We start from the raw sequence: 13,382 nt of genomic DNA, 5'->3' as shown, positions 1-13,382 counted from the left end.
GTGAATTTTAAAACTTATTTTAATTATCACTTAATATAAAGCTGTAATTAAAAACACTCAAATAAATAGATTTCTCAGTATTATTTTTCTTTCAATCGTATATTTTAAGAGGAGGGAATGTCAGTCTGATTCATTCCAATGGAATGCTTGTTTTCTTATTTACTGTCGTAATAATGCTATACTGTATATCTGCCCTGGCAGCTAGTATTCGGGCTGTACAGACAGCAAAGTGAATTACGAAACTAAACCCAACTGAAAGGAGAATTTATCAACTCGAAATTCCGTGAATCCTTCTACTAAGGAAGATAACAGCTGGTCATTGAATGTATCTAGCAAGACCGACGGAAAGAAAATCCTCGATATAAGAAGTACGCTTATCTAAGAAGGGCGCAGTCAGTAGCTATTGGAAGTAAGATGTAAGGTGCCCTTTTGGGCGAATGAAAGATTTTATGCGGCACTTAAATGCGATCGAAAGTTCTCATTGTGTTATGAGACGAAACATTATAACGATAAGCTATTGGTGTGTTTGTACTGTAGAGTAGGCCATGGATCTAGTCGGATTCGCCTGTGTTAAGAAGGTACGAGTAACGTATATCAGTGGTAAAATGTCGGAAAATTAAATTCCTTCATGGCATAATCTTATCGAAATCTTCCCAAAGAGTCGGTGATTTTATTACTATATAAGGACGATTTCTATATCCACGTGGATCGTAATAACAATATTCCTGCAATTTTTGAAGAGAATAGTGCATCTGAAACGTTTGCTACCGGACTAGACAGCAAGTCGAGATAAAAATACGTACAAAATTTAGAGATATTTGCGAGTATTCGAACTAGATTCTCTTCATTTGTACACAGGATGTTTAGCTACTTATGTCTTAGCACTCAAAGTTCCCATTGATATTTTGTAACCACAGTACCAGGCGGAATAATGTGTATTGTATTTTAAACAAATCAAGAGAGCTTTTATGGTTTAGTCCAAGTTTCCAACCGAGAGTTAAAAAAATAAATTGGTTAAGTTAAAAAAAAATTATTTTTAAATTCACGTGAAGTTTCATCATGCACTGCATAATATATAGAGAGCATAATATATATATACAAAATAATTGTATATATATATTATGAAATTATAGAAAACTGTGTTATAGAAAATTGATTATTTATAATCGAGTATTTCTATGGACAATTAGTGCGATTTAAAAATTTCGCTGAACAAAAGACAATGTATACCTTGACATAAGGAATAAGAAGAGTCGATATCTTCCCTTCGAAAGTCTCCTTACAATAATGCATTCGGTATCGTGAACAAGGATTGCTACGTTATTTATATTCTCACAATTCGGAAACAGTTTGGGGCTAATTTATACAAACACAGATATCCTATGCTGTACCTGCCGACACTTTTAATCTCATAATATGCATTTATGCCAGAGTAAGTAACTTAGAAAAGTTTGAAGTTTACGAATCGGCCAAACTTATCTAAAATCGAAACTACACACTAAATAAGAGAATTCCACAAATACGAACAAATTCTAGAAATCGAATTGAATCACAAAGCTCCTCGGGATCCTAGTGCAAAGCACAAAAAAATATTAAATTTTATATATTTATTAAATCAATTATAAATATGCATATCTTCAAAAGAGGTATTTAGAAACGTTTCCTCTTATTGCCAGTGGTTTTTAAACCTGCTGTTTCCACACAATGTGTGCAGTTCTAGTTGGATTTTATTTGAACATGTTCAGCATTTTAATTTAGCAATTCCAAAATTTAACATAATGGATAATCGTGAACTACAAACATATCCTATTCTTGGGACGTAGCTCGCGGATACTGTATTTTTAAGCACAACATTTCAAACAGCTTAAGCAATTATAAAAATTCCTTAAAATTCTGGTTCTTCCAGAGTGGCTACGAAGAAATTTTGGCCTCTTATTTTAGATAACCTTGATTAGTGTTTCTGAACTTTGTACTTTTGGATCTAGTATGGTAGCACCTATCTTAATAAATTTAAAGATTTGTTATAGTAGTGGTTGTTAACGATTAATTATGATTGTGATCCTTACCGAAGGGTTACGATATATATCTTGAAAATCACAGATCTAGATATTCGTATGATGATAGTAAAGGCTGTTTCTTGTTTTATTTGATTAAATCCATAAATTTTTTTGATAAATGAGTGGTTTAGAAACTCAGGTTCACTTTTAAACTACTAAACAAAAATGTACATTTGTGTATTTTTGTTTAGTGTCTCACTAAACATCACATGATTTTGACAATTGGCAAATTCTCCAATGTCCGAGAACGTATATATTCAGAAAAGTACCAATAACAAGATTATTAAATGATGAATATTTACCAGGACTGTAGAAATTTCGGCCATTTCTCAGATGGCCGGTTTACTGTTAATTTTCACTTCGTCACTAATAAGTAATGTATATTAATAAAAGTTCCATATAAAGGCAACCTGAAAACTAAATTATATTTTAGTTTTCACTACTCCAATGTTAAACATGGTGTCGATTCGTTGTCCCAGAGTGCCTGAGTAACATTTCCTACTACTGTACTTTATTTTGGGCTTCTTTCGTTTTTCCTTTCCAAGCTATGAGGTTATTCGATGACTGCATTTTAATTATCTGTTTATCTTCGTTTTCCAGTTCCCTCTCCCTCTACGTTAGTATGGAGTCGTTTGGTTGTCCCACCTTGCGTTTTGTAATGGTGGTGGCCAACCCTTTTTAACAAGGTGTAATTTTCCGTATAACTTCATTAGAATCTTTTTTTTTTTTTATTCAAAGCCTCGTTTTTCCCCTCTGATGAAATGCCAATTATAAATGAAACGGCCGTCCACGACGTGTTAAGAAATTTTCATAATCCTAGGAAATATTCAACCTTCAATAACCTAGTTTGTGCTGGATGCTTTTTTCTTCTAATTATTGGATGGTATTGGACATTCAGACATTTTCCCATTGTTGTTTCACAGATATTCTGCACGATAGAACATGGCAACAAATACACACAGAACTAGATATGTTCCCATTTTAGATATCATAACATTATAAATAAGGTTGCCCATACTTATTTACAAATTTAATCTCTTACTAACATTAAAAAAATTAAAGAAAAGTACTTTTATATGTTAAAGAAAAAAAAAATGCAACGATTCGCTCTAAAATTTAACAGATATACAAAAAGACATCGCTAAGCTTTCCATAGAAATGTTTACTTTTTGTTTTTCAAAAACATGTTTACTTTTTGTTTTAAAAAGCAAAAGGAAGAAAATAAAATTAAAGTGCTTTATAGAAAAAAAGTAATGAATAAAATATGTTTGTTTTTAATAATCTTAACTGACTTTGCATACCTGCAACACAAAAAAGAAACTTGTTACCAGTTTATAACTTAGTTTTTTATCTGTTTGTGGAGAAAAATGGATTATGATTAAGGTTTCTGCGTATTATATGACATGGGTTAGTAGAGGGAAAAAGGTCGGAGACCACTAGTTTAAAACTGCTGAGCGAGCTTTCTGAAAAAAAACATCTCGATTCCTGTCGGTAATAGCATTTCTTTCTAGAGTTTTTCACAAAATGAGATGTTGTAGTAGGGTTTTAGGAGCATCAGTGACTAACACCATGTTGCTCCATGTATACTGTCTGTAAATTGCGTGTGTTCCGTGGTCGATTTTCTGTTTGCTAGGCGAAAAACCATGCTACCCCTCGCCTTAGACCGACTAACTCAACAACGTTATGAAAAAGGCCCATAAAAATTCCTCCCGTCATCACAGGGACTCGAACTCTGGTCTTTTCTACCCGTGTGGGAAGGACGGCTATCCTATCAACTGTGCTACCCAAAAGGGCCTAAATGATATATAGAGTGAGTCTATCTCATATGGAAATCACAGCTGTAAACTTCGCTTTTCCCAGAAAATCATATAAATTCATTTTAGAACACACTTTTTTTTTTTTTTTTTTTTAATACACACATGTAGTATATTACTCAGCGCAGTCTTTAGATGTTACGCCGAAGATTACACTAAATTACTTTTGCGGTATTATAAAATCCAACCCATACAGTCAAATCACTTAAATCCGGCAAACTATTATTGGGCACGACCCTCCAGCTATGTTTAGGAAAATGGACGAATCCGACAAACCACTAGAGAATCGGAAAGTTTATTGTGATTGGCTACAAATTGTGCAGATTTCCTAAGACTTTACTTCCTAAGGCATTCAACTGGTTCCTTGCTCTCTGCCAAGCCAGAGAGCAAGAAACCGGCTCTCTTTCTCTGAACAACGCCAAAGGCTCAGGAAATGGCACTTAGGAAGATTAACGTTCCTATGCGTGCTGTACCAAGTGAAAATATCAGCCGAACGGCTCTCGATGTCGGCTTACCGGAGTGGTCGATCTCACCTCATCGTATATCATCATCAATAAAGTATTGTGACTTCATTGAACTTCGTGTTCTTCACTCTCAAGGAATGTTTCCTTGAGTGAGGATAGTACGGCAGAAGATGAAATCACTTCCCCTGTATAAGACTAGTAGATGCCAAAGTTGAAATAGTTTCCTGGCTGTAACATTAAAAATCTTTAGTATAAAGTATTTGTTACCGTATTTAACTAATATGCGTTGAACATCTATAACAGGGGTGGCCAACGAGTCGATCGCGGATTTAATTTCTGTCGATGACGACGAATTTTAAATATACAGTCATCCCTCGATTTGTGCACCTTGTGCAATGTAATTTTTGAGATGGTAGATCGCGGCACATTTTGAAGGATAAAAGTAGATCACATCACAAATTAAGTAGGCCACTCTTGATCTATAAGATATGATCTGCTTTCAAGATTTATAATTTATCTTTCGTTGTATTAGAGTTTTCGAATATACCTACATTACAGTTAAGATACCTATGTGCACTTTTATGTATCTCCTGCTGTAAGCCCCTGGCACCTCGCCGTGGCGCGTATTATGTACCAAGTTCCCGTTCTCCCTTTATTGGCTAATAAAGATCATTCATTCATTTCTCTCAGAGCCATAAGTTTTTACTGCACTACAACGACATCAATAAATTTATTAGATCACAGATTTATCAAACTGCTTTTTGTGAACAGGATTAGCGACTTAGATTTAACATTCATTACATCACTTTCCGAGTTTCATAATTCCTCCATAGCATGACTAAGGTAATTATTCACAAACAGGTGTAATTTCAATGAATCCATTACCTTGAAAGAATCGTTTCATTCACGTGTTATTTCCACTAAGAGATAACGACCACTGTTTACACCGCGATTATTATCTTTGTTAACACCATCACGTTCTGGAGCTTTTGCCAATCTCTTGGTCACATGTAGTACTGCTCTCGATGATCAAAGTGTCCAGAAAAGAAAGGGAAGTGAGATGGTGTCATAAGAGAGCTACTGACCCCCTGATTGGTCAATCAGAAGAAAGAACAAATTGAACTCGCCCCATCTTATCCTGTAAAGATTCTGATGTGATTAGATACATATATCCTACCCTACCGTTAATATCCGGACATTTCTTGGTTAATAGTTGGTTATGTCCAAGCAAAACCTGTCAGACACAACTATAAATATGGTCATAAGCCTTCGAGGACAGTATTACGATTGTGAATGCGTGATTCAGCGATCGACGAAAGTAACAAATTTCGGCGCGAAATGATAATAGGGCACGACATCAGCAATCGGTCCGTACGTGACATTTCAATGGCACTTAAGATACCTAGATTGATCTGCAGATAGAAGCGGACTGGTACTGAAAATGTGACGAAATGAATCTGGAAACTGACGAGAATATGACAAGAGCCCTACAAAGACTTCAGCTCGAAACTCAGGTCCTTAAAATCTTTATCCCTTTCCAAGTTCGAGTAGGATCCTCTCTCTCTCTCTCTCTCTCTCTCTCTCTCTCTCTCTCTCTCTCGCCAGTTTATACAGACGGCTTGAAGTCGGAATCGTGTGTGGAACCTGCTATTGTTTTTCCAGATAATACTATATCTGAGCATACCCCCCCCCCCGAATGCAACATATACGCTGTCGAGATGCATGCTACAGAGTTAGCTGTAGATCACATAAGAAATCGCCAATATCAAAGGTTTATATTATACGTAGATTCACTGAGTTCCCTACAGGCTTTATCAGCGATGAGACACGTTACTCATCCAACCCTGTCTCGGATTCAGCAGATTATACAGTCTCTATGAAGGTGGATTTGACATCCGCTTCTGCTGGATCCTCAGCCACATCGGGATTAGAGGAAACGAGTTGGCTGATACTTCAGGGCTGCTGATTTTTAGCCAAATCGGCAGCCCTGACGAATAATCTTGACCTATCAGTACCCTTATTCAGATTACAGGCAAGTAATCCGTAGTAAGTAGGGCTTGCATAAAACCGAGAAATTTCAAAACCGAGTTTAACCGAAGTTTACTCTTTAAACCGGTTTTCTCAGACTTAGGGAAAATAATTAAAAACTTATAACACAGGTATTTATTTAACTTGGGTAGATTGTACAAATCGTAATCAAATCTTTTAAACAAAATCTATCACCTCTTATAGTAAAAAAAATAAAAAAATTAAAATGCTCCAGAAAAAGTAACCAGCTTGAGATTATACAAAATTACAAATTGTATTCAAATCCTTTGAATAAAAACTATCTTCTTGTATAGTAAACAAAAAAATAATAAGCCCTATAATAATAATAATAATAATAAATAAATAAAAATAATGCGAAAAAAAAAAAAACAGCTTGGGGAAATTACTTTACTATTTATTGCTCAGCTTTTTTCTGAAAATGATCCTTTAAAAATCAGTATATTAAGCATTTTTCGTGATAGACTTGACCTTATTTTTGTGTTAAAGAGACCAGTGATCGAAAACACTCTCTCAGATTGGACACTTGTTGGTTTAATGGCCAGCAGTGCTCTATAAACCTTCTCTAGCTTTTCACTTCTACTGCTAGTTGCCTCCAAAATTTTAAATTCTTTGCTGATTTCCAATTCACTCAGATATTTTGAAGGCTCTTCAGTTAATCTCTTTATTACACTATCATACTCTCGCGTGAGTGTATCTCCAACATCGGAACTAGACGAGTCTTTGTTTTCTTCTAAAAGAACAGTTCGTTTATTTTCAGTTTCTTCATTCAACGCTAAGACTCCTTCGGAATGTTTTGCAAATAATCTCTGATAAATCTCTTCAGCGTGCTTTTTCAAAACATGCTTACTTGGAAAATCAAACTTTCTTGAACCTGAATCTTCTTTCCTAAAATTTTTGGGGTCGTGTAGATAGCTCAGCAAAGCCACAGTTTGGCAATTTCGTCTTGCATTGTAATGCTGCAAAAGGCTTTGGTGAAACTTTAAAGCAAATGGGGTTTCTGCTGTATCAATCTTAGCAAGCAGAAATTCTATTGAAGACTCTGCCTTAAGTAAGTCTGTATCTTCTGAGGCTATAGCCTTCAGAATCATTTCAACTGGTCGCAAAGTTTCATATAGCAATTCGAGTGTTTTCCAGTCATCGTCAGACACAGCTTCAGTTGACAGTACTGCACACAGAGCATTTGGAATGCAATTTTTCAATTTCAAAAATCTCTCAATCATATAGAATGTGCTATCCCATCAGTTACACACTATACTGAACAATCGCTCGGTTCTTTCGGCGTTCGCAACACAAATTAATGATCTAGTATACAACATTTCTTGCGGTGATTGCGACTCGTCTTATCAGGGTTCGACGCGGTTTTCTCTTAATATCCGTGTAAATCAACACGAAGCCTCAGTTCGTGCTTCTCGTTCAGCAGCGTCAGAATTAGCCTTTCATGCCATTAACGAAAAACATACTTTTTTATTTAACGAGGCCAAAATACTTAACGTTCAACGTAATTATACGCGACTATTAATTGCAGAAACCGTTGAAATTAAATTACACGAGAATTCTGTTAATGTTCGGCGGCCATATTTGATCTCCGATGCGTGGACCTTTACGCGCATGCGCGAAGACACATAATCACTATTTAAGTTGCAGGTTTAGCCTGATTCGGTAATTTTCATTCCTGTGATCACGACAGTCGGTCGAAAAGCATTGTCAGCTTCAGGAAGGAAAATCGTTTTGAATATTTTCGTTAGATTCTTTTAATTGCGTTAATTTGAATTTTAATTGTTTTGAATTGATTTTGAATAGTGTTAAATTGATTATTTAATTATTTATATTTTACTTTAATTATTTATATTTTACTTTAATGTACCGGTAAGTTGTCGATTTTTTCGTTTTTTCCGTTTTAATTTCTGGAGGGTATCATACGGAAGTGTTCCACGTACTATATTGAGGTAAACTCCTCTTATTAATTTACTAATATTATTATCAACGTAGAACATATTGAGTATTACAGCTCTGATTCATACTATCTAATTATGATTTTGAAGAAAATATATGAGAGTGCTACCTCCTTTATAAGACTAGACAAAGACAGTAGCAAATTTAAAATCGAGAAAGGAGTTCGACAAGGAGACACGATATCTCCGAAGCTGTTTACTGCTGCCCTTGAGGAAGCTTTCAGAAGATTAGACTGGTCGCAGAAAGGAGTCAATGTGAACGGAGAGTACCTAAACCATTTACGATTTGTAGATGACATTGTGGTTATAAGCCACGATCCCAAAGAATTAGAGGAAAATCTTAATCAGTTATGCACAGTTAGTATGGATTTTGGACTAAAGATGAATATGGCTAAAACAAAAGTAATGATGAACAAGTATGCCACGGAAAGGGAAATAATGATTGAAGGAGCAGTAATTGAAAAGGTGGAGTCATATACTTATCTGGGACAAGTTATTAGCTGTAATAATGATAAATGGCTGGAAGTCAAGAGAAGAATAAATTTTGGATGGATAGCATTCAGGAAATATAGTCACATACTGAAGAGCAATATACCAGTTTGTCTGAAACGTAAAATAATGAACCAATGTATACTCCCCACCATGACTTATGGAAGTGAAACTTGGGCACTCACCAAAAGAATGGAAGAGAAGCTGAGAACTACAAAGCGAAGAATGGAACGAATTATATTGGGAATCAGACTGTTAGATAAGAAGAGAAACACATGGATTAGGCAGAAAACTCAAGTAAAGGACATTCTTATCAAAACTAAAGAACTAAAATGGTCTTGGGCAGGACACATAGCTCGAAGACATGATGACAGATGGACTAAGAAAATAACAGAGTGGTACCCAAGAGGAGCTAGAAGAAAACCTGGAAGACAAAGGCGGAGATGGATAGATGAAATTCATGAGTTTTTGGGTAGTAAATGGATGGCCAGTGCTCAAAACAGAAGGAACTGTAAAGTTGCTGGAGAGGCCTTCATCCTGCAGTGGATTGAAAATGGCTGATGATGATGATGCGGAAGTGAATTTAAATTAAATTAATTGTTTGAGCTTATTTTCTGTAATTTACTTCTCGGTAAAGTGGCATATGGCCCGCCCCCCCACACACCCACCTGTATATCAAGCTAGCCTAATGTAAATTCATGCATCACGCTACGTTATAAAATCATTCTTGTTTCCCATTAGGATATCAAAGAGAAACCTTTTGTTGGTAAAGAATATTTTATATGTAGATACATTTCATTTTTAAGCAGTGTAATATATTGAAATGAGTGCATAAACGGTATGCTATTCGTGCCTTCAATTTTTAAATTGATAGTCTCTTTTTTTTTTAATACAGAACACGTCCCTCGCCTTAAGGTGGAGTAAATATTTATCTTATATTAGATTTAATACTTGGCTAGTTCCGCATGGTAGATTATGATGGGAAAGAAAATCACCAAGCCATTTTCATTAAATGTCAATTGAAATTTCTTCTGACAGTAACATACGATGCTTTAATGAGCGTGTGATGACTATAGCATTATTGAATTCTCTTTTAAAGAAAATCCATCAAAACCAAACTTACTGTAAAAGACTACCAGCAAATTTTGCATATGTTCCTACCACTATATAACAAATTACACTCCGGTCTATCGATATCCTCTCCCTTTCCGGAGTTGTGAGATCAATTTTAAGTTGGAATTAATGGAAGTATTCCATTTGTTTCAACGGTGAAAATCCTAGCGTGATGCTGCTATAAATAGTAACCTTTTAAGACACGCATACACTGTTGGGAGCGGTCAAGCGTTATCTTTATTCTTCCTAATTTCACCAACCATTTCTATTTTTGTCTTCTCCGTAGATGGCGGCGGTGACGTCAACGACAGCCTGTGCCCCAATCACATCGCACAACACTGGAGGTTCCATGCCGGAGCTAGCCAAGGACGCACAGCCACCCGAACAACGCAAAGAGGAAAAGCATCACAGCTTGGCCGAGAAACTCCATGGATTGACAGAGAAATTACATAACCTTGGACATCATCGTAGTGATAGCGATAGTGGATCACGGGGTAGGGCAGGTAGGCACAATTAAAACTAACTCTCTGTGTGTGCGTGTGTACATAGCGGGGAAGAAAGTAAATATAGCTTAGTAGCACAATCGCTATTAATTAGGAAGGCAGTTAAACTCAAAATTTGCGGAAGCACTTTCAGACTCCTCAATATTGGCTTTATCAATATTAACGCATAAAGTTAACGTATTCGGCTACTAAGTTGGATTCTACTGACCTTTCTTAGCCAATTTCCAAAACATGCCTTTATCTCCTTGGTCTTAGAAATGGCTAGTTTGCAAAAAGTTCTTCCTTCTCATTCTTCCGAGCAGTCTTCCTTTATTTTAGACAGACAAGATAATGAAGATGAATTTCATCATCTTGTCTATATTCCATATCCCTGTCCTGAAAAAAAAAAAAAAAATCATCCTTATTTTACATATTCGGCACTCGTAAAAAGTGCTTCAAAATAAGAAAGTAAGTTTAATAAATAATGGAAAAAAAAAAAAAAAACACCAGAACAATAAGCAAAATCTCTCTGGAAAAAAGTTCTTGCGCCGTATAGCGACATAACCTTATATTTTCTTTTTATATATCCCATCACGGTGCAAGAGGCATTATGATCGAGAAAGGGTGGTTTATGGAAATTTTAAATTGCGATCCGTGTAATCCATTAAAACTAGAAATAAAATATGAATTTTCGACAAAAAAACCACAAAATATTTTAGATGAAAAAATATTAATTAGTTGTATTTATTTTCCCCTACATTTTATGATGGGTGATACTCTAGTTTATACGGAAATTTTCTTGGAGGAAAAAATGCTACTCCGCCTGCCCCTTGTCTAAACAATATCTCAGCAAAAATTGGACCTCACTACTGGAAACAGATGTACAAATGTGTACCTCAATTTCATCAGTAGATCTGACTGGATTTTCCACCTGTCAACCTTGTGGAGATACCCTAATTAGAATTGTATGGATAAAAGTGGATCTTAAGTTCTTTTCAAGCGGGGTTGAGTCGACCTTTCTCGGACAAAGGTGTGGGATGAACTCTGGTTTTTTAATCTCACAAACACAGACAAACTGGTCTTAGAACACACGCCGCTTATAACCATAATACACTGACGTCACATCTTGGACTTCAGTATAATTAATCTGTTTTAACGGTAATAAACTATTAAGTTTCCTAGAAATCGTTTTGTTCCCAGTTGACTTCAAACGGTAAGCCAGAGTTATACACGCACAAAAAATAAATAAAATAAACCTAAGTAGCCTCTGATGACTTCACTTCAGTAATAGTATTATTTGTTCTTCTGTTTTATCGAACACCAGGCTATGCAAAAAAGGTGCATCCGTATTTTGTTGCTGGTAGATTCGATTTCCTATTCTTATGGAAATAATAGGAAATATTAATTGCCTATTCTTCTAGTTACCACTCCAGTATCGGTAAGAGTGAGTTGCTCTTTCTTTTCGCTCAGTCTTCCAGTGAGATGTTGGCAGAAATTATATCTGGTAACAATTAGTTGTCCACTGCAATATTTCAGTTTTTACTTATTTCATATCGTTATATTGATCACTAATTTTCCTCTAAAACATTATACTGCCATCATTTCATTCTGTGAAGGCAGTTCGCTTTTTTATTAAAATATCTTCCGATAGCTTTATCGTCGACAAACGTAACATTTTATTGCCTTCTTGACATTTACAACTAAAACAATCACTACGTTATGGATGTCTTCTTATCGAAGCCGTCTTTCTTAATCTCATAAAATGTTCAACTCGGCGACTGTAACTCTCCACTTTTATATCTTTTTTTCTTTCATATTGTGAAACGCTGCAGTTTAGTGGAACGAATCCATTCAACAAAGGTTACTGGGCATTTTTTTTTTTCTAACGTCTGTGATGTTTTGTGCTACAGAGTTTGACTGTTGCATGGCGATAGTGGAAATATTGCTCCTTTTACTATAAAAAATCAGTTTTAGTTTTCCTAACTCAGTCATCATGTTGAGTTATATGATTAAAACTAGATTCGTTCTTCCTCCTAGAATGAATGCGAATTTAAAATTTAAGTGCTTCCAAGTATGCTAAAAATAGCGTACTGATAAGACTGCTATAATTGTATCAAAGATTATCAAAATACATATATCGCATGTATTAAACCAGAAATTCAAAAATAACACAGTGAAGAACCTAGATTTCATTAAGAGGTTGTTGCTATGGAGTTTAACGACACAGAAGCTGATAGGGCCATATTGCATTAAGCGGGAAGTACACGCTCTACCCACGGTGGCGGCGAGAACGTGGATCGACGTTAAATGCATTATTTTATGTTGAAATATTATTTGCAAATCTCAGGGCGCCTCCGTAGCCAGGTGGGCAGGAGCAGCACACGCTTCTTGATTAGACCGGGGTTCGAGCCCGTGACTACCAAACAGGGAGGATGCGGAAAGGGAATGACCACCGCATATCCTCGGAGCAATATGGCCTTAGTTGCTAATGCTCCTAAAAACCAAATAAAAAGCAAACAGCAAATCTTGGCAAACAATTTCTCATTTTGTTTTAGCATACATTTATTTAATTGCACAAATTAATTCGCACATCGATTAATTTGTGCAAGAAAATATAATGATATAAACTTTAAAATAACTATTATTAATCTTACGGATATGTATTTAATATATATAGTAAGTAGGCAAATGTACGATAAGAGTGACTCATACTCATCGGGAGCAGTCTGCTGTGTCATGAATCTGATTGGTTTGAAATGCTATCACTTCTCATTACCTGTCATAAATTTCATTGGTATGCTTTCGATTGCGAGTTGTCAAGCTTCACACTAATGTTATATTTTTCTGTTATTTTCTGAACATAAAGAAGTTAACCTAATCGAACCTTACAATGAAAGGAAAGCATAGGTTACTTGAGAAAATTGTGTAGTTTTCAGTCGAAGTAAATTAATCAATTATTATG

The 13,382-nt window shown here is 35.5% G+C and overlaps 1 protein-coding gene across 2 annotated transcripts in view; it reads left to right on the top strand.

The window, feature by feature from the left end:
- The window catches only part of Dgk (diacyl glycerol kinase 1), a 313,927-nt gene that overhangs the window by 142,502 nt on the left and 158,043 nt on the right, over positions 1-13,382 (top strand). Inside the window, exon 5 of one of the 2 annotated variants that reach the window (XM_090388889.1) lies at positions 10,225-10,441. In XM_090388889.1, the coding sequence (XP_090245015.1) occupies positions 10,225-10,441 (217 nt within the window). Of the gene's footprint in view, positions 1-10,224; positions 10,442-13,382 lie in introns of those variants that run through there. The other variant, XM_090388891.1, reaches the window with a different exon arrangement.

This window comes from Mastigoproctus giganteus, chromosome 14, assembly GCF_048544385.1.
Source record: "Mastigoproctus giganteus isolate SK-2022 chromosome 14, ASM4854438v1, whole genome shotgun sequence".
Lineage (NCBI taxonomy): Eukaryota > Metazoa > Arthropoda > Arachnida > Uropygi > Thelyphonidae > Mastigoproctus > Mastigoproctus giganteus.
This window is presented reverse-complemented; position numbering and strand designations above follow the sequence as displayed.